Genomic DNA, 25,114 nt, shown 5'->3' with positions numbered 1-25,114 from the left:
TTTACAACACCATGCATATTTAATAGCTTACCACAGTAATTATTTGGGAGATCATTTTAGTTTCTAGTAGAATGTAAACTCTGTATTGTTTTGTACTTAGGCCATAGTGGCTCAGAAGATTCCGACTGCAATGCAGGAGACCCAGGTTCTATTCCTGGGTGGGGAAGATCGCCTGGAGAAGGAAATAACAATCCACTCAGGTATTCTTGCCTGGAGAATACCATGGATAGGGGAGCCTGGCAGGCTACATACAGTCCTTGAGGTCGCAAAGAGGCTGACAGGACTGAGCAACTAACACAGGTTTGAAGGGCTCTCGCATGGATAACAGTCAATAATGGATTTCAGCAACTCAATTCACAGTTCACACGCCTGGGCAAGCTCCGTATACTCTTCTCAAGCTTAAATTTCAGCACCTCCTTAAACTGATAAAACTCAGCTAACATACACTTTCCTTTAAGACTTTCCCGACCCCGGAAATAAAAGCTTAAGGACGGGGGTGGGACGAGGAAGCTACTTCCGTTTCCGTACAGACCACAAGGAGCAAAAATACCATGGCGAAGGCCGGAGACAAGAGCGGCGGCAGCGGAAAGAAAGGCCTGAAACGCAAAGCCGCTACTGAAGAAGCTCAGGAGGCTGCAGTCGGTGAGGATGGGACGACGGAAAGCGGGGTACAACCCCCAAAGACGGCTGCCTTTCCTCCAGGATTCAGCATTTCGGAAATTAAGAACAAACAGCGGCGACACTTAATGTTCACGCGGTGGAAACAGCAGCAGCGGAAGGTATGAGGCGGCGGAGTCGCCAGGGCGCGTGCGCGGTGTCGCTCTAGAGCCAGTCGGGTGGGGCGGGCTGGACGATGCACATGCGCGGGCACCCCTGCCCGGGTCGCGGGCGGCGCTTATTAATCCGGAAGGGGTAGGGGCCAAGCAGCCCTGCGCTGGTTCATGCACCCTCATTTTTACCACACTCTCGGCTCAGCTTTCCGTCTGAGCAGCAAGGATTGCTTTCCTTGCCAGCTCTGTTGTCCTTGGTTGCGAAAGAAAGCAAGAACTCTTGCTCTGCTAGTATAAAAAATTACTTTCCTACCCGGCTCCTCTGCCCCCTCCACCCCCGCCAGACTTAGAAGGCAAGAATTTTCGTCTCCTATTTCCCCAGTCAACCTAACGTTGGTTAATGCCTAAAATCTGCAATACAGGCAGTACAAATATCCAAAAGGATCCTTCTCTGATTACTGTAGCCGCTCTTACCGAAGTTAGACTGTAAAGTTTCTAGAAATTGGATTTACTCTTTCCCGCATTGTCCTTATACCAATCTAGGAGGTATACACATAAAGCCCAAAGTCACGGTGCTCATTTGTGGTTAAATTACGCTTGCTTGGAACCAAGTTGCTTATTGCATATCGCGAAAATTCATACACAGTATTCTTTTTACTTGCCTGTTGCCTCTTGCTAGACTTGTTAAGGCCCTACACAGTGTCTTATTTGTCGTAGGTGACAAAGTGCTATTGGAGTACCTGGAAGGGACAAAAAACCCATTTTGGTGCGCACGTATGGGGGAAGGGTGTTCTAGATTTCTTGGGTCTGTAATTTCTAATCGGAGACCTGGTGGATTGAGGATCAACAGGCGCTAGGGAAAAGAAATTTTTTATTTTATATTGTGTGTCAAGCATCCTGTTCAGAAGTCCCCAGAAGTTACAGATTTACAGTACACCCTGCAGATTCTGAATAATAAAAGCATATTTTGATTATAAAATGTTTGAATAACTAGTGATGGATTTATTGTAAACAATGTGAAAACTCATTATTTTTAGCGCTTTTCAAAAGAGGCCACCAGAATAGCCATAAATTTTCTTTAGTTTGCAACTTGTTAGGAATGCAAAATAACAAAAGCTTGTTAACTTGTTTAGTATACATTTTGCACTTTCACTTTATTTGAGGCTTTAGAGTAAAAGATAAAGCTAATGAAATTTTAAATATTCAAACTTGTCAATTTAGATTATTTTGAGGGAGCAAGATCATCTGGTTTACAATAAGTTGGGTGTGAAAATCTAAGTCTGGATGTTTATTTTAATACAGTTCTAAGACTGGTCAGTTTAAATATTCATAGCATTAGTAATTTCATTATGTGTTTGCTATGTACCTAGTAGTTGCTCAATATTGTTCTTTTCTTTTTTAAATCCTTTAGGAAAAGTTGGCAGCTAAGAAAAAACTTAAAAAAGAGAGAGAGGCTCTTGGTGATAAGGTAAATAAAATTTTTAGTCCTCTGCTTTATATCTTGTATTAAGTAATGTTCCCTGATATTTACATTGAATCACTTTATTTTAAGATTTATTATGAAATATTTTGAATGTTTAAAATGATGTAAAAACAATACAGCACACCCCTTTCCATCCTTTACTCAAGAAATTATGCATTAGTAAATAGTGTTCAAGTGTCTTATGTGGTGTTTTCTGATTGCTTGCCCCTCCAAAGACAACCACTCTTTGGGACTTCCTGGCAGTCCAGTGGTTAAGATTCCACACTTGCCCTGCAGGAGGCAAGGGTTTGATCCTTGATTGATTGGGGAACAAAGATCCCTTTTGTCTAGAAGCAGAGTCAAAAAAAAAAGACAATAACTCATGAAATTGCTTTTTATGATTCCCATGCACTTCTTTGTTTCCTCTATTATGTTTGTGTGCATAAACAGTAAATACAGTAGTAGTGGTATTTTGCATGCATGTTTTCAAAATTTCAAAATGGTATATATACTTCCAGCTTGCTTATTTTACTTAACTTCATGTGTTTGAGAGGCAGAGACACATTATCCCTGACTGGGAATGGAGAAGATCCCCACCATAGGCCTGTAACTGGAGTTCTTCAGACTTCAAGCAAAGGCATTTTGTTATGCTAGGCTGAAGAAAGGAATAATAGAGCCTCTTCTGTTGTAGGGTTGGGATGTGTGAGAATGAGAGCTGACACAGAGGGTATAAACCTGTGAAGAGTGAGAATGGGGAGTAGGAGGAAGGTGAAACACCTGAGTGGATTGTGGCAAAGAAAAGAGCATCAAGAAAGGATTTAGCTGTTTTTGTGATGCTGACAAAAAGTGAAATCTCTCTATTGAAAAATTTTAAAAGAACTATTGAATGCTTCAGGTTGCGTTTTATACTTGCAAAATTTTTAAAAAGTTCAACTCCCCCTCCTCCCATCTCTTACTTAAGATGGAGTACCAAGTAATAATAAACATTTTTGAGGAAGGGAAAAATACAGACTATATACATAAACTGTATACTAAATACTACTTTTTCATGAATTCTCTTCAATAGTATTAGATTAAATCACAGGAAATTTCAATATTAAGACTGTTTTCACCTGCAAAATCCTATCAAGCAGTGTTAGTCTCTTTTTAACTCAGTAATCAGTTATAGCAAATTAATATGCTGATCACCATTTGAAAATATCACCATTCTTGTTTTTGGATTGATAGACGATCTAGAACTGCCTCTTTTTAAAAAATTACTTAAAACTTAATATTCATTTCATAAAATAATGAAAAAGAATTCCTGAATAGTTTGTCAGGTCATATTCATCTCTGTTAGTGTACATATATTTTAGATTAGTTTTAATCAGTGTATGGTTATAGTTTTGTGTTCTTGCTCCTTAAAATTTCATTTACACAATTTCTTGATCTAAGCTGAGTGTATGTGATTGCTGATGCTAACGCTATTCCATTAAGTTGGCAATGCCATAGTCATTATCTTGTTGTTGGACATTTGCCCTATTTAGTGTTCATTTCCACTAACCATAGTGATTATACATATTTCTTTGTATAAATTGCTCCCCTTTTCATTCCTTACCATAAATTCTCTAAACTAGAATTACTAGTTCAGCAGAAAGATACAGATTTGTAGCCTTTGTAAGATATTTCTGAATAGTTTTCTGAAAGTATTCGAACCAAGCTACCTAAATATGTACCTTTGTGATTTTTCTGTTATGTCTGATATTTTTCATCTTCGTGAATAATTATTAATTCCGTTTTCTCTTTGTGCTATTTGCCTGGTTTTAAACCATTTTATCCTGTCAGCAGTTCTTCCAGTAAGTGCATTTGTGTGCTTAAAGAGTTAAAAAGCCTCTTACTCAATATTGTTACTAGGACTGATGTACCAGTGGGTTGAATGAGAAACAGATTGAGTTTTTGCATTATTTCCAGATTTTTGTTATTCCCCGAGCATAATGCAGAATTATTAATGTGAAATGCTTCCCAGACTTAACATTTTTTTTCTTTTATTTAGGCTCCACCAAAGCCTGTACCCAAGACTATTGACAACCAGCGAGTGTATGATGAAACCATAGTAGATCCTAATGATGAAGAGGTAAATGTTAGAAGTCTTAAATAAATTTGGATAATCACATTTGATAAATTATCTGTTCTTATGCCAGTGTTTAATTTAAAGTACTAGCTGGTGAAATTGTATAATGGATTGATTTAGCTATAATGCTGGCATATTATCTTACTATTTGTTAAAGATTATTTCATAATTGGGTTTTCCAACAATGCTGTAGAAAAAGGAAATAAATTATTTATTTTCTCAGAAGGTATTGTATTTTATGCTTAGATAAACTTATTTGTGATTCAATGAATAATTTTTCCAGTGTTTTTTAATGTCATTTGAAAAGCAGTCCTTGTTTCATAAATTTTTACTATATATTTGTGTAGTATTTGTTAGACATTTTGACAACTAAGGTAATCTGATGCTGTTTTTTCGTGTGTCCATATAAAACTCTTGGTTTCAAGATAATCTTTCACTTTTCCCTTTAGTTTGCAACAGTACAGTGAAAGAGTCAAGGTACACATTCATGTACTTAATTATCAGAAATGGATTTCTCTTATTAAGAGTGAGAAAGGAAATCAATTTCTTTCTTCCAGTCTTCCCTCTTTCTCCCTCTTACATAACCAGCTTCCCAGCACCATTTTTGAAGTAGTAGTCTTTCTCATAGTAAATTGTAGTGCTGTGTGATATATTAGTTGTCTATATGTGCTGAGTCTTTTTTTTTTTTTTTGGTAGCTTGTTACTGGATTGGTTCTTTAGTTTCTTGATTATTTAGCTTCATGGTAAGTTTTGATAGCTGTGAGGGAAAGATGCCCCTCGCCATTCCCATCCTCAAATCCCTCTCTTCAACAGTGTTATCTTCCTGGATCTTACATCTTCTGTATAAAAGTGTGACTCATACTAAATCAGATCAGTGTCAGAATCTAGGTAGTATTGGGTTGGCCAAAAAGTTCATGCGGGTTTTTCTGGGCCATCTTACAGACTGTTTTACAGAACAAACTTCTTGGCCAACCCTATGTGTGTGTGTATATATATCCACTATATACATACATATATATACTATATATATATATATATACTATATATATATATACTATATATATATATACTATATATATATACTATATATATATATATATATATAGAATATGCAGGTAGGTAGGTAGTGAAGTGGCTCAGTTGTGTCCAACTCTTTGAGACCCCATTGACTGTAGCCTATCAGGCTCCTCCATCCATGGGATTTTCCTGGCAAGAATCACTGGAGAGGGTTGCCATTTCCTTCTCCAGGGGATTTTCCCAACCCAGGAATTGAATCCCCGTCTCCCACATTGTAGGCAGATGTTTTACTGTCTGAACCACCAGGGAAGTCTTAGTATATACGTATGTATGTATATATATCTTGTTTCAGTTCAGTCACTCAGTCTTGTCCGACTCTTTGCGACCCCATGGACTGCAGCATGCCAGGCCTCTCTGTCCATCACCAACTCCCAGAGTTTACTCAACTCATGTCCATTAAGTCTGTGATGCCATCCAACCATCTCATCCTCTGTTGTCCCATTCTCCTCCTTCCTCCAGTCTTTCCCAGCATCAGGGTCTTTTCAGATGAGTCAGTTCTTCACATCAGGTGGCCAAAGTATTGGAGTTTCAGCTTCAGCATCAGTCCTTCCAATGAATATTCAGGACTTTCTTCCTTTGGATGGACTGGGTTGAATCTCCTTTCTGTCCAAGGGACTCTCAAGAATCTTCTCCAACACCACAGTTCAAAAGCATCAATTCTTCAGTGTTCAGCTTTCTTTATAGTCCAACTCTCAGATCCATACATGACTACTGGAAAAACCATAGCTTTGACTAGATGGACCTTTGTTGACAGTACTATAATGTCTCTGCTTTTTAATATGCTATCTAGGATGGTCATAGCTTTTCTTTTAAGGAGCAAGCATCTTTTAATTTCATGGCTGCAGTCACCATCTGCAGTGATTTTGGAGCCCCCAAAAATAGAGTCTGCCACTGTTTCCATTGTTTCCCCATCTATTTGCCATGAAGTGATGGGACCAGATGCCATGGTCTTAGTTGAATGTTGAGTTTTAAGCCAGCTTTTTCACTCTCCTCTTTCACTTTCATCAAAAGGCTCTTTAATTCTTCTTTGTTTTCTGCCATAAGGGTGGTATCATATGCATATCTGAGGTTATTGATACTTCTCCTGGCAATCTTGGTTCCAGCTTATGCTTCATCCACCCCAGCGTTTCTCATGATGTACTCTGCATAGAAGTTAAATAAGCAGGGTGACAATATACAGCCTTGACGTACTCCTTTTCCTATTTGGAACCAGTCTGTTGTTGCATGTCTAGTTCTAACTGTTGCTTCTTAACCTGCATACAGATTTCTCAAGAGGCAGGTCAGGTGGTCTGGTATTCCCATCTCTTTCAGAATTTTCCACATTTTGTTGTGATCCACACAGTCAAAGGCTTTGGCATAGTCAATGAAGCAAAAGTAGATGTTTTTCTGGAACTCTCTTGCTTTTTCCATGATCCAGTGGATGTTGGCAGTTTGATCTGTGGTTCCTCTGCGTTTTCTAAATCCATCTTGAACATCTGGTAGTTCATGGTCTACAGACTGTTGAAGCCTGGCTTGGAGAATATTGAGCATCACTTTGCTAGCGAATGAGATGAGTGGTAGTTTGAGCATTCTTTGGCATTGCCTTTCTTTGGGGTTGGAATGAAAACTGACCTTTTCCAGTCCTATGGCCACTGCTGAGTTTTCCAAATTTGCTGACATATTGAGTGCAGCACTTTCACAGCATCATCTTTTAGGATTTGAAATAGCTCAACTGGAATTCTATCACCTTAAGTAGTTTTGTTCATAGTGATGCTTCCTAACGCCTACTTGATATGCATTCCAGGATGTCTGGTTGTAGGTGAGTGATCACACCATTGTGATTATCTGGGTCATGAAAATCTTTTTTGTATAGTTCTTGTGTGTATTCTTGCCACCTCTTCTTAATATCTTCTGCATCTGTTAGGTCCATACCATTTCTGTTCTTTATTGTGCCCATCTTGGCATGAAATGTTCCGTTGGTATCTCAAATTTTGCTTCACTGGGCCTTTAAATACTGAAAATGTATTTCAGTGAATATCATTGTTTTCTTCATACAAGTTATACACATAAATCTTGTTACAACTATTCCTGGGTATCTGGGTATTTTTTTTCTTGATAGTATAAATCACATGTCTCTGAAAACTATCTGATTTGCTGATTTACAAAAATGAGATTGCTTTTTGAATCATGATCTTTTAATCAGTAGAATTTGCTTCTAATAATTTTTCTAAATGTTTTCATTTCATGTTTAGATAATCATTTCTGCAAATATGTGTTTGTTTCTTTCAAACCATTAACAATTTCTTTTGTGCTTATTTGAATCGCACCATAATGTCAAATAAATTTTAAAAAGCAGCATTATCCTCTATGCCATGTTACTAATTTTAAAGAATACTTCCAGTGTATCATCATTAATGTATGTGTCATTAATGGTAGATTTTCCTTATGAGTTATGGAAATTCCATTCTTTTTTTTTTTTTGCTGCTTTGTTTGTTTAATGAATGAATTAGAAAGTTAGATGTCTTTCCTGCAAATATTAAGATAATTTATATACTTTTCTGCAAATATTGAGATGAATATCCAGTTTTCTCCTTTATTGCAGTAATTTAATAAATGAAATGGACTTTCTAGTGTTAAACCTGTTCTATTCATGGGGTAAATCAAATTTAGTTAAGGTGTTTTATCTTCTTAAAATATTGTTTTGGTTTGTTAAATGCATTGTTTAGATAGAATATACTCATGAGTGAAACTGAAGTAATACCCTGTTTTCATTCCTAATCTTGTTTATTTGAGCTTTCACCAGAGACATACCTGTTTTGTTATTCTTTTCAAGTTACTATTTTGTCTATTAAATGTTTCCTAATTCACTTATATCTCCTCTTACCTTTATTATTTCTTTTATACTCTGAGTTTATTCTATTTTTTTATGTGATTAATTCATTTTCATCTTTTTATGATGAGAAATTATGGTCATAAAATTCACATTTGCTATAGCCCACAAGTTTTAAGATGGATTCCTTTTATCATTTACATCTGAGTACCTCTTCTAATGAAAGATGATTTCTTCTTGCTTGTTGTATTTTTTTAGTTCATTAGTTCCCCCCCGTCCCATCCTTATTTTTTCTTTCTTTTTGCTTACTTGGGATTTTAGTTGCTCTTTTTTCTAGCTTCCTAAGATGGAAGCTTAGATTATTGATTTTATTTTTTCATTCTAATATAAGCATATAAAACTCTGGTGTTCACCCAAGCACTGCTTTAACCACCTTCCATACATTTTGGTGTGTTTGTGATGTTTTCATTTTCATTCTGTTGAAGATATTTTCTAATTTCTCTGGTGATTTCTTCTTTGGCTTACAATTTTCAAGAAGTATCTTAATTTCCAAATATTTGAGGATTTCCCTGATTTCTGCTGTTGATTTCTAATTCAATTTTATTGTGGTCTGGGACATATTTTGTTTCATTTCAGTCCTTTTCAACTGAATAAATGTCCTAGCATAAGATCTGTTCTGGAGAATGATTTATCACAATCTACTTCTAGTAAATACTGACACAATTCTGGTAAAATACAGCAAGTTTGCACCAGTATAGCTTTGTGACCTCCACTGTTACTCATGCTGTTAATTGTCAGCACATGTTGTTATGTATCTGTCTGTTATAAACCCGGTGTTGTAATTACTACTTTAAACATCCTCGTGTTTTACAAAAAAAAAAAATTAAGAGTTTACACACAAAACACACCCACAAAGCCTTATGTTTACCCTCATCATTACCTGTTTACAGTCCTCTTCTTTCCTGCCTCTGGATCATCTAGTATTATTCTTTTTCAGCTTGCAGGATTTTCTTAAGCCTTTGTTTTGTAGCAGGTCTGAGATCTAATTATCTCAGTTTTTGTCTTTATAAAAGCGTTTATTTTGCCTTTATTTTTTAAAAAATTTTGTGGGACATAGAATCCTTGGTTGACCTGTTTTTTTCTTTGAACTTGTTCCATTGAATTTTGACCTTCACTATTTCTTTTGAGAAACCAGTCATGACTTACTGGTTTTTTACTAAAGTTTTACTAAAGTTTTCTGGTTTTACTAAAACCAGATGATTTACTAAAGTTTTCTGGGTTTTTGGCTTTTACCAGTTTGACACTAGTGTATTTAGGTATTGTTCTTTTTTTAAATTCTACTTAATGTTTGTTGAGTTTGGACCTGTCAGTTAAGTTTTTAATCCATTATTTCTTGAAATACTTTTTTTTCCTGCCCTCTTCTCTCCTTGAGGGATTTCCTAACACACTGTTGAAATGGTTAACATTATCCTAAAAATTTCTGCAGCTTTGCTCTTTTTGCTATGATTATGTTCTCCATGCTTCAGATTGGATCGTTAGTAATCTGTTTTCAGGATTATTGATTCTTCTGCATCTTAGATCTACTTTATAGTATTTTTACAGGCTAAAAAACAAAAAGCCTGTATTTTTCCTTAATTCCGTGGGTATATTTGTTATGATGGCTTTGAAATTGTCACTAAATTCACCATCTGGACCCTTTCAGTCAGTTTTTATTGACTTCTCTTTTCCTGATTATACAGCATACTTTTCTGTTTCTTTGTATATTTAATAGGTTGAAAATTGGACACTTTTAGAAAACATTGCAGTAACTCTGGATTATTTTTATTATTATTTTTTTTTTACAGGTTATTGATTGTTGTTGTTTTAGTAACTTGTCTGGACTTAAACTGGAATCTCTCTGACAGTAGCATTACACTACTGCTGAGTTTGTGTTATTTTTAACCTTCCTTCCTAGAGATTTTTCCTGTGTTTGTGTGACTCAGTGGCCAGCTAGTGATTTGGGTAGAGGTTGCATCGTGAAACCTTGGGCCCCTAAGACATACATTCCCCCTGCCACCTGAGGTGTGTGTGGATTGAGGAAGGCTTTCAAAGTTGCAGCCATTTCTCCAGTCTCCCTTGTCTTTCACGTGCACTGGATTCTCAGGTCTCTCTCATGTGGAGCTTAGTTGTCAGTCAAGGATTTGGGGAGAGATTATGTCAGTTCGTCTATGATTTTTTCACTTCCAGAGCTCTCATTTAAAGTTTTGGCTGATCCATACCTACCCTGAACTAGGCCTGTAACCTTGGACTGGCAAAGCCAAGTCCAAGTCCAAGACCACCTGCCTGCCCATCCTCGAATCTGGTCTACCACCTCTGGATCCAGGATTGCTGGTTCTCGCTTACCATTAGTCCTGAAGTTGATACAGTTACTGTTTTCACCACCCAGGTTGACATGGGAAATGGAGTAGCTCTAGGCAAGATTCTTGATGTTCTTGCCCACAAATGGATCCGTTTTTCAATGAATGCATCTCAATTTCTTGAAATTATTTTTGACTTTTTTTTTCCCAGTTTCATATTAGTATTCTTCAGCTAGAAAATTATCCAACCTCTTCATGTTGCCATTAACCTGTCCCTCCTGGGCCCTCTTTAAATCACGAGTCAGCTAGATAACCCAGTGTTACAGAATCCTATTCGAATTGCTTGTAAAATGCTGGCCCAGTAGAGTGTTTGATGTAAAGTTATCTCTCTTTCTGTTTTCAGGTTGCTTATGATGAAGCTACAGATGAATTTGCTTCTTACTTCAACAGACAGACTTCTCCCAAGATTCTCATCACTACGTCAGATAGACCTCATGGGGTAAACATATCAGTTACTATAGTTGTTGAATTCTTAATTTTCTTACGTAGGTTATTTAAAATAACTTCATTCAGAAGAGTTAAATTTTTAGTAATTGCCTTAGGTAATGTCTGTAAATAAACTAAATAAAATGTATCAGTGATGTGATGTAGGTTCACCAAGTGTGATTCTTCATGATAGGCTTTCTCAGCCTCAGCACTGTTTAAACGTTTTGGGCTGGATTTTTTTATTGTTCAGATTGTCCTGTTCATTATAGGATGTTTAGCAGCATTTTGGCCTCTATCCACTAGATACTGATAGCAGCCAGCTTCTACCACTACCATCAGTCATGACCACCAAAAGTGTTTCCAGATGTTTCCAAACATCCCTTGATGACAAAATTGTCCCTAGTTGAGAATGACTGCTTTAGGTAGATCAGCCTTTGATGGAGGATGAAACTGTTTGGATTTCATTCTTCCCTAGCCTTGCTCTCTGTTAGTAACACTATAATGATTACTTCTTTCCTTATAAATATATGCCACTTAGATTTTTATTCTTTTTGATTTTTGAGGATTTTGTTATTTTGTTTTATAGAGAACAGTACGACTCTGTGAACAGCTCTCTACAGTTATACCAAATTCGCATGTTTATTACAGAAGAGGACTGGCTCTGAAAAAAATTATTCCACAGTGCATCTCAAGAGATTTCACAGACCTGATTGTTATTAATGAAGATCGTAAAATACCAAGTATCCTTTGTTCTTTTTAAGGCGTTTTCTTGTCTCCCCTTCACCCCCTTTTAAGATATATTTAAAAGAATATGTTTCCTGTAACTTTTAGAACATAATTTGTTCAACCAGAGAATTATATATCTCTATTCAAGACTCCGAACTGATTTTTCCTTTTCACTCTGCAAGCATTTGTTAAGCCCATGCTATAAGTAAGACATTATTTGTTAGTAAAAGATAAACAGAGAAAGTCAGCTTCGGGGAATTCATAATCTAGTAGGATAAAATAGATATGTAAAGAAACAAAAATATTGTGTACATAGTACAATTACAGAGCGAAATATAGTATACAGTAGAAACTTTGGTAAAAATCTGCCCTGGGGACATTAGGGAAGAAGTACTTGACAGAAAAAAGACGCCTAAACCCTGTCTAGGTGGATATGGGTGAATGAAGTAAGGCAGAGGAAAAATACCTATTGCAAAAACATAACCATTTGAAAAGATAGAGGCATGAAGGTCCTCTCCCAGTTGGGGATCTGCAGCTATTTTGATATGGCTAGATTTTGTGTTGCCAGAAGTGGTGTCACAAGATTGCATTTTTGAAGTAGGTATTTGGGCCCATATTATGTATTGCAGATACCAAGAATAATCTATCCTTTTACTATGAGTCTCAGATCCAAGGTGAATGTGTTACCTCAATCCTAGATATTTCTTCCTATTTTGAGATAAGAGATCACATAAAGGATCCCTGGATTTGTTTTTGTCATTGATGTTGTTTTACTTACTCATTGCCTGTGAACTCAGTAACTTTAAAAGTGGCCAGCTGAATGTCAAAATTATTAAAATTACCAAGGATTTATAAACAATGGGGTTAGTACTTCCGTGCTGCCAGGATAACATATTTTTAAAAATCAGTGAACACTGCTTTTTAAAAAATAATGGTTTACAATCTATTTTTTCCCATCTAAATAACTTTTATGGCTTTTATTGTTTTCAGTGTAAGTTAATTAAAGACATCCACTTGATCAGTCATGTCCGACTCTTTGCGACCCCATGGACTGTAGCCCATCAGGCTTCTCTGTCCATGGGATTTCTCAGGCAAGAACACTGGAGTGGGTAGCCATTTCCTTCTGCAAGTATCCCCTTGCACCAGTTGTTTTTCAGAGACTTTTAAGACTAAACTAGCTTTGTATTGTTAGTCATTTTATAATTTGGCTGGATTGTGAGTTTAGAAAAAAAGTGTCTTGAGTACTTAATCTATTCCAGAAGAGATCTGCTTTGAAGGTACTAATCCCTGCCTTTTTAAAACATGTCGTCCCCACCTCCACCCCACCCCAAATGAGGTTTCAAGACCTTTGTTCCTGTTTGGGGCAGTACTTCCTTTCACTTTTTTCCTCTTCCTTATTTCTAAATGGAAATTCGATGTAGAGAGCAGCTTATATAGGGTGTTTTACATTCCTGGCCTTTTGAGTAGGTCATAACAAAGTAACTTTCACATCAGTGGTAACAAAATGCCTCTATATATTTCTGACTGCAAATTAACAGCTAAGGTCTAGGACTCAGGTGTAATCCCACCCCAGTTTAGATATGCCATGTAGTACTTGAATGAATCTACCTGACCCTTCTCAAACTCTTCATTGCTAAAATCATTACTAAAAATCGGGATGAGTCCTATGTGGCATGGTTTGTATTAGAGATTAGGAATAACATAAGTAACACCTTTTGTACAGTGCAGGTACTTAGGAATTGATACATTTGGATTTTATACTTTGTTTTGACACAAACCACAATTTAGTGGAAATTTCTAGAAAAGATTCAAGCCTTGATTTAGGTTAAATGACTTCTACTTCTCTTAATCCCCTTAAGATTTTGATTTTTTTTTTTTTTTTGGTAGTACAAATGATACAGAAATACTTATGGCTATACCTCATGAGTATAGCCAAACCTTGAAGAGAAGGGAAGAATTCAAACATTTACTGATAATCTGCTGTGTAGTAGGCATAGTATCTGTCAGAAGTAGATTTTAGAGTTAATGGATTCATTGGGAAGAAGGGCATTTGTGTAACTAAAACTCAAATGACAAGTGCTATAGTAACAGTGAGAGCTGAGAATATTTAGAGCTTAATTTTGTCTGTAAAAAGAGATGGCATTTGAAGCAGGCCTTAATGGATGAGTAAAATACTGTAGATACTTGAAATAGCATAAGCAAAAAACACATGATAGGATTGTTTATGGTGTATTAGAGAGACTGTCTGTGTCTACCAGTTATAAAACAATATGTAGAGATAGGAGGTTATTAATAAAATGGTAGTGCGGAGCCACAGTATGAGTGCTGTGCTGATGTTTTTAATCTATAGATGAGTCTGTGGTGAGAGTAGTTTCAAACTACCTATAGCTGGCAAAACTATCAAGGTATCTAGGTTTTCACTTAGCACATAAGAAGCTATGAGAAACTACAATGGCACGGCTGAGTCCCATAGCTTATTACTTACAGAACCAAGGCCTAAATCCAACTTGATTAGTCTATATTAGGAGACAGATGTACTTGAAGTGGTGAAAGAGAAGTCAGACCAAGCAGGATACTGTTCCTAATCTGGGTGGAAAAATCTCAAGGACCTCAAATAAGACAGTAACACCTGGGGTAAGAGGCAGCTATTGAAGTGAGGAATTTATGAAGGTAAAAGCAATAAACAGGATCTGGTGGTGGCAGAGGAGGAAGGTGAAGATGATAACCACCATAGTTTCTAATTTAATAGATGAATGGGAGAATGTTGATGTCTTTTAAAGATGGCAACATCTGTTTTATAAAACTTACATTGTGTGCAGATACTTATAAGTCTAGTTCTGACCTCCTTTTAAGGTTAAGTATTTGAAAGAATCAAGTTGTGCTACAAAGGCTTGAGCTGCATTCCAAACTTTGAAAGCCCTTGGTCGGCCAGCCTTGATTGTAGGTAGTTTTCTTATATTTCATTTATAATTTAGTTTATAGCCTAATTCTGTTTGTAGGGTCTGTAAGGGTTAATTGGTTGATTTTAAACTGTAGTACAGTAATCCCAAGAATTAAGACCTTGTCTCTTGGGAACACTAATAACCTTGATTTCCAGATGTAGCTGGTCTTACGTGATATTGAAAACTGCATATCCTGGCCTTACAAATGTATGAAATGTATATACAGACTATATTCCATTTGTGGTGCTACAGTTATGCTAGAATCTTATCCTTATTCCTGTATTATAGTAGTGGATTTTAGCTCTTTTCGCTTACTTCAATGCTTAACATAATCTTTGTGAAAGATTTGGGTTGATTATGTCTTTAGAGTTTTGGGTATGGTGTGAAAATCAAGTCAAAGGAATACATGCATCCACCTATTCACCTAATAGGTGAATTACCTACAGATTTTAGGAGCCTTTGGGTATACAAAGGACTAGTTATTTAAACAACTTAAGGTTTAGATTACAGAGTTCAGTGTGTCCTTAGCTTTGTGAACAGATGGATTAATTCTGAGTCACCTGCCCAGCGGCCCAACCGCTCACTTTAAAATGAGCAGTGTTCGTCTGCGTAAAGAAATAAAGGTGAGTTTTATGCATTCCTTGACTGGCACTGGTCTCCTCACAGTGTCTGATTAGTAAATGCTATAACCTGTAGGTTCATTGATTTAATTTGGGGGTGGGGCTGGTTGGTTTTGTGATGCTGTGTGGTGAGTGGGGGCTTCTCTCTAGTTGTGGAGCACCAGCTTCTTGCAGTGGCTTGTCTCCTCGTGGAGCATGGGCTCTAGGTACACAGGCTTCAGTAGTTGTGACTCAAGGGCTCTACAGCACAGGCTCTGTAACTGCACGTGGGCTTAGCCACTCCACGGCATGTAGGATCTTCCCAGATCAGAGACATTATCTATAGTAATTTATCATTAAGATAACTAAAATGTTTCAATGTCATGTAAATTCTAAAACTTGAAACTGCAATGAGATGTACTTTTGCCACTGTTGTGATTTTTCATCATTTTTCTAGAGAAGAGGCAAAGACCCAACAGAACACATACCAGAAGTAATTTTGAACAATTTTACAACACGACTGGGTCACTCTATTGGACGTATGTTTGCATCTCTCTTTCCCCATAATCCTCAGTTTATTGGAAGGCAGGTTGCCACATTCCACAATCAACGGGATTATATCTTCTTCAGATTTCACAGGTAAGGAAAGTACTTTAACTCCTTGGACTCTGACTTCCATTATGAAACATGTTTTCTACATAAACCTGTTTCCCAATGTATTCTGACAAGTACTGTAGATGAGAAATTAAAACTGATATATTAAAGAATAGTTGGGTTCATTCAGACTGATTTCCTTAACTCTTTTTTTCTTTAAGATACATATTCAAGAGTGAAAAGAAAGTGGGAATTCAGGAACTGGGACCACGTTTTACCTTAAAATTAAGATCTCTTCAGAAAGGAACCTTTGATTCTAAATATGGAGAATATGAATGGGTGCATAAGGTATGTGCTTACTCTATGAAAAGCCAGTTAGGCAATTTTAAAAAGGATGGAATGAGAATAAAACCATGCACTTTAAGTTTTGAGTATTTATACCTTAAATTATGCTTGTGCATTTATTCCCATGAGTTAAAACTAATCTCTGATACAGCATTCTGGTCTAGAGATTAACCTTGGTTCACCTGAAACATCCCTAAAGATCAGTGGTTTGAAAGGTGGACCAGTAGCATCGCCTAAGAACTTGTTACAAAGGCAAACTGTTGGGCCACAGACCTGCTCAATCACTAGCTTAGGGAGTGGGCCAGCAGTCTGTTTATAAACCTGTTATGATGATTCTGCTGCACGCTTGAGAATTATTGCTACAGAGAAGTTTGGAGATCATTTTAAATCATAAATGAAAATGATACTTTAAAAATACATAGGCCTGACTTTAAAATTTTACACACACACACACACACACACACACACACACACACACACACACACACACGGACCTGAAGACTTAAATTCGGTCTCAGAGACAAACCAAGAGTGTTTTGCACTATTACCTACAGAATGTTAACTTTTTTTTTCCCCCCCCAGCCCCAGGAAATGGATACAAGTAGAAGAAAATTCCATTTATAAAGGACTGAGAGGATAGTATTAAACTGCTGAACACGCCTGTCTGGAGTTTATGAAACAAGACTTTTCAAAATGGCAGTTACCGATTTCATAAACCTTCTTTCATCTCTGAACAAAGTATCAAGTGCCATGAATTACCACTATTTATGTAGCAAATAAAAAGGTAATTTTGTTAAGAGTTTATAAGTTTCCTAAAATCTAATTCTCTTATTTTTAGGTAACTGAATAAACTGGAATCAAGATTCAAACTAACATTCCCATTTGTACTTTCATGGAACATGTGGGCTGCTGAGAAATACAATGCTTGGTAGATACTGTGTAACCTACTGGTTTTCTATCAGACTAGTATTCATAGTTTCAATTCTGTTTCCTGAAAACACATATTTTGGACCAGGTTTCTAAGATGTTTTAACATTTCTTTAAGCCTTTCAAGAAGGATAAAAAGTTTTAAAGCAAGATGGTTTCCTAAGGACTTAGAACAAAAGTTACAAATTATTGATGCTTACTTTTTTGGTTCCTTTTTTCCTTGGTACTTCTTTACCTCATTACATTGTACTGTAGGGCTCCATTCAGGAATTAACTCAGGCTCTGAAATTTTTCTCACATCTTAAAATGGAATTATGTCTAGTCTTTACTGTCCTTATTAGGAGAGCCACCTAATATGAAGGAAATAATACAAAGTAACACCCAACAAAGGAGTTTATTAAAAAGTTAACCATGTAAGTAACTCATGAATAGAAACTAGTATTATTAGCAGCCTTCTCCTGACCTTAAAAAAATAACTTTGCAGTCTTTAATTTTCTAGTAATCTTATTTTAAATACATGGCATAAAGTTATGAGATGAGTTGTTAGAACACTAAAAATTTAACCACTTTAAAGTATGATGGGGAAATTTTCATTTTTTAAGTGTTCAAAACAAATTAATACATAAAATTTTTATACTAAGTATTTTATTGTATATTGCCATCAGTGTATATAAAATAATTGCCCTTGTGAAACAGAAAATTATGAATATTCAGAGAGGTAGACATTAAGGACTGACAAAAGTAGAAGTTTGTATAGTATGGCACGTTACAGAGAGGCTTTTGTACAGGCTTCAAATTTAGCTTTCCTTTGAATATTCACTGGTTTATGAAACGTGGTCTGGAAAACCTGAAATGGAAAAAGGGAAAAAGTGAATTAGGGTAAGGTATCATAAGAACAATAGCTTTTTTTATGAGTAGCAGTACATCTTACAGTACATCACTTTTAGGGTATTTATTTGAATGTCAACTTATAAAGTGCTTTCAATTAAACCAGGCACTAAGCCTGTTTTTGTTTTTTTTTTAAAGACATCCCAGTTGGTTTTTTTGGGGGGGGGCGGGGGACGGGGGGTGGTGGATAGGAAATGAGAAACCAGATAGAACACGCCTGAATCAAAGGACCTAAAGAGTAACTTGCCAATATATCAAAAAAAAAAAAAAAAAACACCCACACACTGCAGATTCTAATTTTTAAAAAGGTTAATATAAAAATCTCTTACGATGGGAGATATCTGAACACCTCTAGAAAATGAGGAACGGCTGAGAAGAGCAAGATGCAATCACTTCTATTTACCCACATAAATCTATACACAAAGAAAAATATACACACAGCTTTGACTATAGTAGGAGAAGGAAATGGCAATCCACTCCAGTATTCTTGCCTGGAGAAATCCCAGGGACAGAGGAGCCTGGTGGGCTGCCGTCTATGGGGTCACACAGAGTCGGACATGACTGAAGCAACTTAGCAGCAGCAGCAGCAGTGTTTTAATAGCAAAGAACTGCAAATAGCCTAAATGCAACTCAATAGGACAATGAATAAATAAACTAAAGTTTATAAACATGATGGAATACAACAATTTAAATGACTGAACAATCTATGGATTAACACAAATCTCAAAAATAATGCACTAATAGTTATTCCTTAAAAATAACAGCTGGATTTTAGAACTATAAAACAATAAATACATGGGCATAACAGCGCCAGAGTAAGTTATTTATATGGAAAGGTAGAAAAAGTATCATTTCTTTATAAAAATTAACAAGGTTGGGAATTCCCTTGTGGTCCAATAGTTAGGACTCTGGTCTTTCACTACCAAGGGACCAGGTTCACTCCCTGGCTGGGGAACTAAGATCCCATAAGCTGCACAGCTCAGAACTAACAAGGTAAACCATTTAATTCAGGATAGTAAAGAATTGGGTTTTTATACTGATTTAAAATTTTCTGTTACTTCATTACAAAAAGTTTTACAAGAAGCATAAACAGAATCAGTGGTGAAAATGTTTAGCCTCAAGTTTTGCAAATTACAAAACTGAGATAGGCAGGAAATAGTAGCAAACAGTCTGTGATCTGTTTGGCAGGGGCTCAGCCAAAAGTACTCTTTAAACTCCAGGTGGAACAGCAAAGTTTAATTTGGCAATATTACCAAGGTTATTAAATTTTAAATGTCATTCCTTACAGAATAACTTTACCTCCAGAAGTTTATTTTAAAGAAATGTGTAGAGTATACTTACCGGTACCAAGATGTTCACCTCAGTGTAGCCTCAAATTTGGAAACCTCAATATTTGATGAAGTATAATTTAAGTTATAGTATAACCACAGAAAAATCTCATTTACAAAAACTATTAAGTGAGAGCACCAAAGCCTAAGCACCAGACCACCAGGGAATTTACAGACTATTAAATGAAACAAGAAAATTCAACTTCAAAAAAACAAAACTGCATACTATAATCACTTTTCAATAATTTGTTTTTTTTTTTTGGTCTTTAAAGGAAACATCTGTTAACAGTGGTTATTTCTAGGTGTGCAAGTCATGGTAAATTCTATTTTAATACTCTGGACTATTTATTGCTAAAATATCTATGCTTTAAATTACACATATAGTTTTAAAAGTTATGAGTGTGAAGACAAATACAGATTTAAATATGGATGTTTTGCATCGACGCCACTCAGTGTGCCAAGGACAGCCAACATCAGTATAATATCCCAGACCTACTGTTTTAGAATCTCTATTTTAACACCGTGACTTGTAGCTACATTCATGTTTGAGAAGAAATGCTTCTACATCCAAATACTTTTCCTAGCCAAAAGTGCTTCAAATCATAATATTCATAAACCTGCAGGTTTTACTATACTGCCAGGATTAATAGCCATTATTTTACTTTGAAATCTGGATTCTTATCCCAACCAGAGCCAAGTTAATTAGGCACTGATCTGTATTCTATGAAATGAAACTATGAACAGCCAGTTAAGAAGCCACACTTACCAGTATTTTAAATGAAAATAAACTTATAAAGAAAATACAAGAGGAACCATAACAATTTTGGAATTTCTCAAAATTGCCAAAAGCAAAAAACTTTTTAATTATTAAATATGAAGGTGCTTGAATGTTGAAAAGAATTACTTCCTTAAACTCAAAGGTGGTTTCTTCCCCTCTGGGTTTGGAACCTTTACCAATTCAACTAATCATGGTATTTACTAGAGACATGCTTTTACTTATACAGACTTCCTGGACACTCCCAAGTCTACTAAATTTAATTAGGGAGGGCACAACTATGCAACATGTATTTTAGGAAGCAGCTTCCTGCACTGTGAGGAGTCAGAATATTTGCAGAGGGTGTGTAACATATACAGAGTTGTCTTTATAACAAGTAAATGCTCTGACTAAAGTCCTATGACTTCATGAAGGCAGTACAGTTAGATTCCATTTTCAATTATCCACATATCATGCTGTCTGGCCAGATTCCATTTTCAATTATCCACACATCATGTTGTCTTGCCACCTCTCGTGAGTTAACATACATTTTTGTACACCTTGACATCTGTTCTGCAAGGTACAGGTTAACATATAGAAGTATGCTTTAAACCCACCCAAATTTTATTTTCTTAATCCTCTGAAAACCAACCCACTGTCTCCCACCATAAACTTAAATACTTCATTTCCTTCTCTTGTAATCTTTACCTAAAAAGAATAAAGTTAAAACCTTTTGTCTCCAACTCCAAATGCCTGCACTGTCTAAGCTTATGCAGCTATCTCCTCTGTTTGCACTCACTACTTCTTTTCTATGCTTTGCTGCTGCTGCTGCTAAGTCGCTTCAGTTGTGTCCGACTCTGTGCGACCCATAGACAGCAGCCCACCACGCTCCGCCGTCCCTGGGATTCTCTAGGCAAGAACACTGGAGTGGGTTGCCATTTCCTTCTCCAATGCATGAAATTGAAGTCACTGAGTCGTATGCAACTCTCAGCGACCCCATGGACTACAGCCTACCAGGCTCCTCCGTCCGTGAGATTTTCCAGGCAAGAGTACTAGAGTGGGGTGCCATTGCCTTCTCCGTCTATGCTATTCTAGTAGATCATAATTAATCCAAATCCACTGACAGTATTTTAAAAGTCACCACCATGAACACAGCAGATTTCTTTAAATGTCTAAATATTTTCTAGGTACAAAAAAATTAGTATTTGGGGCACCAAAGTACACCATTAGGCAATACTATAAAGGGTAACATGGCTTGTCACAATAGTGAAATTTTCTAGTAACCCCTATATCCTCTTATGGTTATTAAATCCTCTACTTAACCCTCTGATAAAATAGAAACAACTAGTCTTCGTGATTACTAAATCAGCAAATTTCATCAATCTTCACAAAACAAAAAAGACTTGAAAATCCAAGTGCAAAACAAAAGTATGCTAAGAGCTTGCTCAACTTATAAAGTGCTACAAAGAAAGAAACCTGACTAGTTATCCCTACTAATTTTGTTGTTTTAATTTAAGGAAACTTACCTTGTCAAGATCTGTCTTACTACAAAAACGAACAGACTTTCTGGGGCCTGAAGGGATTTGTACTTGAAGATACTCCAGTCAGCAGAGGGTCATGTTGAGCATTCTGCAGACAGAACTGTTTCAAATCTGCAGCTGCCTGGGAAACCTGTATATAACAAGCAGTGGGGGAAGGGGGCAGGAGGTGATGAGTGTTTTAATGAAAGTTTTCTCAAATCTTAAATAAAAATATGTGCCAATAAACAACTCAAAAAATATATACACTAATTGAAGGTCAACAGTCTTACTGTTGTTGTTTGGTGGCTAAATTGTGTCTGACTAAATCATGTCTGACTTTTGCGACCCCATCAACTGTAAACTGTAGCCCACCAGGCTCCTCTGTCCATGTCCAGGCAAGAATATTGGACTGGGTGGCCATTTCCTTCTCCAAGGGATCTTCCCGACCCAGGGATCAAACCTGCATCTCCTGCAATGGCAGGTGGATTCTTTGCCACTGAGCCACCAGGAAGCTCATCAACAGTCATATACTGTCAACATATACATATGTTTGATACACAGTCATATACAGTCAAAACACTCCATGTAAATAAAACAAGCACAAACAGTACAACTCCGTTTTATCTGCAAAGCATAGCACATCTTGCTAGTTTACTAATCAACAGGATGTTCTAGTGTAACCATGAAGGTACTCAAATTTTTTTTTATTAAAAGCAGTACACAGGATATTATAGGGTAAAAATAAATTAAAATGCTAGTAAACTATCACTCTGTCTTGAAAGCAGTATACTGAGAAAATGCTGTGAGTGTCTTGGTATTACATACCATCAGCTGTTCTATGTTACAAAATTGGACAATGAGTTTCTGCTCAGTGACATGTGACTCAAAGGCTGATTATTAGCAAACTTCAGTTAAAGAACTTTACTGAGCAGCCTGCCTTTAAGAAACTGCCTTAAATGTGACTTAATAATTTTCATATATATATACAAAGCCATTCAAACAGGACTTACAGAACTTCTGTGGTTTCACAGATAAGACAACTTTATACCAACTTCAACATCTACTATTTATATATATTCTGTTAAGGCGTGGTGCAGGACACCAAAACAATAAACGGAATAGTTCAGATATATAATATGAATGACTAAAGGATGCCTCAAATATAGTATCCTAACGCTTGAATTGTGGTTTAGGAAGATGGGGAAGGCAATCATTTATTGTATTCTGTTTTAACTATCCACAAGAAGGATAAGAACAGGTGTCCAATCTGGCTGGGTAATATTTAGCCTCTGAAAGGGAGCTAAGGGCATCACAAGTGCTCTCTATACAAAGAATTTCTGCAGATGACAGCTTCTCATAAACGGATCCATCACCGTGAGATGAATCTAAACTCTTCTTGGAATCTGCTTATCTGTTTGGTTTATACACCAGCCCAGGATAAAGAGTTTCATGAATTTATTAGCAACTGTGTAAGTAGTTTTGGGTTCCAAGTACTACAAGAAATGGGCACCCTGCTCCCCCTCAAAGGTGTAGCTACAGTGGGGGAAGAGTGGTATCATTTTTCACTATCTTATAACATGGTTTCATTCATTCACATTAACCAGCAGTAAAGAATCTACTGCGCTTCCCCTGTGGCTCAGCGGTAAAGAAGCCACATGTCAATGCAGGAGATATATAAGAGATGTGGGTTTGATCCCTGAGTCTGGAAAGATCCCTTGGAGAAGGGCATGGCAACCCACTCAGTATTCTTGCTGGGAAAATCCCATGGACAGAGGAGCCTTGTGGGCTATAGTCCATACGGTCACAAAGAGTTGTGACTTTATGCTTAGGACATGACTGAGCATAAACATGAGAAAGAATCTGTTAATTTCCTGCCAAAAATGTAGGCAGACTCCCAACTTAAACTCCCTTTCACAAACTTCTCATCACCTCTATGTGCCAAATATAATTCTAGGCCCTGAGAATATGTAAGAACAACCAGGTCCCTGTTACAGAGCTAACAGTTCAGATGAAAAGAGACAAGATGATCTGCAGAAAAAAAAAGAATAGTTTGTTAGATCAGGACCTGTGGCTAAGTGTTTTCAAGGAGGTGACATTTAAATTGAGATCTCAGTGACAAGAGATCCAGCCAAGGAACCATCAGTGAGAAAATAACCAGTGAGAATTCCAATCAATGGGGAGAGTGGAGACAAAGGCTTAAAATTCAAACAAGCTGCCAGCCCCTAAGACACTATAATAATAACCATCAGAGAGGTTGAAACCCTATAATCCTGGCATAATTATCAGTGCCCTCTTTCACTCTCAAAAGTGCCCTGGGTTGGGAACAAAGTGTATGGTCACCAACACTGGGGAAGTTTGTCAAGCATTTGTGGTAATTTCTATCAACTACTCAAACAAAGGCTTTTAAAAAATAAACTCGTGCTAATTCAAAAGTAAAATGTCACTACAAAAGCATCTATAAAAGTCATGGGTAAAACAGAAACACAAAATGAAATCTAACTCACCACATTTTGCAACATGTCCAAAGAAAAGCTCATTTAAATTCCCTCAAGGTGAGGTGCTTTCCTCCTTGCTACACACAGCCCTGGCATTTAGACTTGAGATTTCTATAACCAAACCCTGGTGAAGGCTTTAATGATTCCAACCAAAACCTTTAGTACTGGAGGAAGGCACCTCGCTGGAGAGTTATTGCAGGGGCTAGGGTTTTTAAGGTAAAGAGATCCCCTGGAGAAGGAAATGGCAACCCACTCCAGTATTCTGGCCTGGAGAATCCCATGGACGGAGGAGCCTGGTGGGCTACAGTCCACGGGGTCGCAAAGAGTCGGACACGACTGAACGACTTCACTTTCACCTCAGAGTACACTCATTTTCTTTTAAGACTGAACTAAATACCCCTACTTAACACTTCTGCTTTCAATCAGCCTTTTTTTTTTTGGCCCCCCCCTTCTCATTTTTTTCTTCCCTGGGCCACTCCAACCTAAGATGAAGGCACACCTGAATAATAGCAATGATTTCAGAGTTAAATCCAGGCAAGGCTAACCATTAATCACTGGATGAGGTAAGAATCTGGAAATGAGAGAAATGGATTCAACACAGCAAAGGAGTTTATAGCACTTTAAGGACAGGAAAGGAGGGGAATCCCATCCCAAGATTGACGGGAATTTCCCTTCCCTCCAGAGATGACCACAACTGGGTAAACTAGGGTCCTGGCATTTCTACATAAGGAAATAGGTAAAGGGAGAGACTCTTAAAACACAAAACACTTCAAGGGGAAGTAAAAACTAGTGTGATGAGTAAAGAATCAAAATCTTCGAAACTGGCTGTTTCTTTCAACAGAGTGCATGGTTTATATTCTTCCCTGTTTCTTTTCTAATTACAGTGTTTCACATGTAAACCGAGTGCACCAGAAAGAAGCCAGTCCACGCGGGATTTAAAAAATCA

At 36.9% G+C, this 25,114-nt stretch overlaps 1 protein-coding gene across 2 annotated transcripts; it reads left to right on the top strand.

Moving 5' to 3' along the window:
- The first annotated feature begins 533 nt into the window (after positions 1–533).
- On the top strand, positions 534–25,114 carry RPF1 (ribosome production factor 1 homolog). Of its 2 annotated transcripts, XR_008199121.1 has the most exons (10): positions 534–779; positions 2,182–2,238; positions 4,265–4,345; positions 10,968–11,063; positions 11,637–11,790; positions 15,259–15,341; positions 15,775–15,956; positions 16,133–16,259; positions 16,839–17,040; positions 25,053–25,114. XR_008199121.1 is itself a non-coding variant. In XM_052637039.1 (9 exons), exons 1-9 carry the CDS (start codon positions 552–554, stop codon positions 16,878–16,880), a joined length of 1,050 nt encoding a protein of 349 aa, XP_052492999.1. In that variant the 5' UTR covers positions 534–551; the 3' UTR covers positions 16,881–17,060. The 2 variants fall into 2 exon arrangements, 1 of the variants encoding a protein (XP_052492999.1); XM_052637039.1 differs by lacking the exon at positions 25,053–25,114 and having other exon boundaries at positions 16,839–17,060.

The sequence above is a fragment of the Budorcas taxicolor genome, chromosome 3 (assembly GCF_023091745.1).
Source record: "Budorcas taxicolor isolate Tak-1 chromosome 3, Takin1.1, whole genome shotgun sequence".
In the NCBI taxonomy this organism is placed as follows: Eukaryota; Metazoa; Chordata; class Mammalia; order Artiodactyla; family Bovidae; genus Budorcas; species Budorcas taxicolor.
This window is presented reverse-complemented; position numbering and strand designations above follow the sequence as displayed.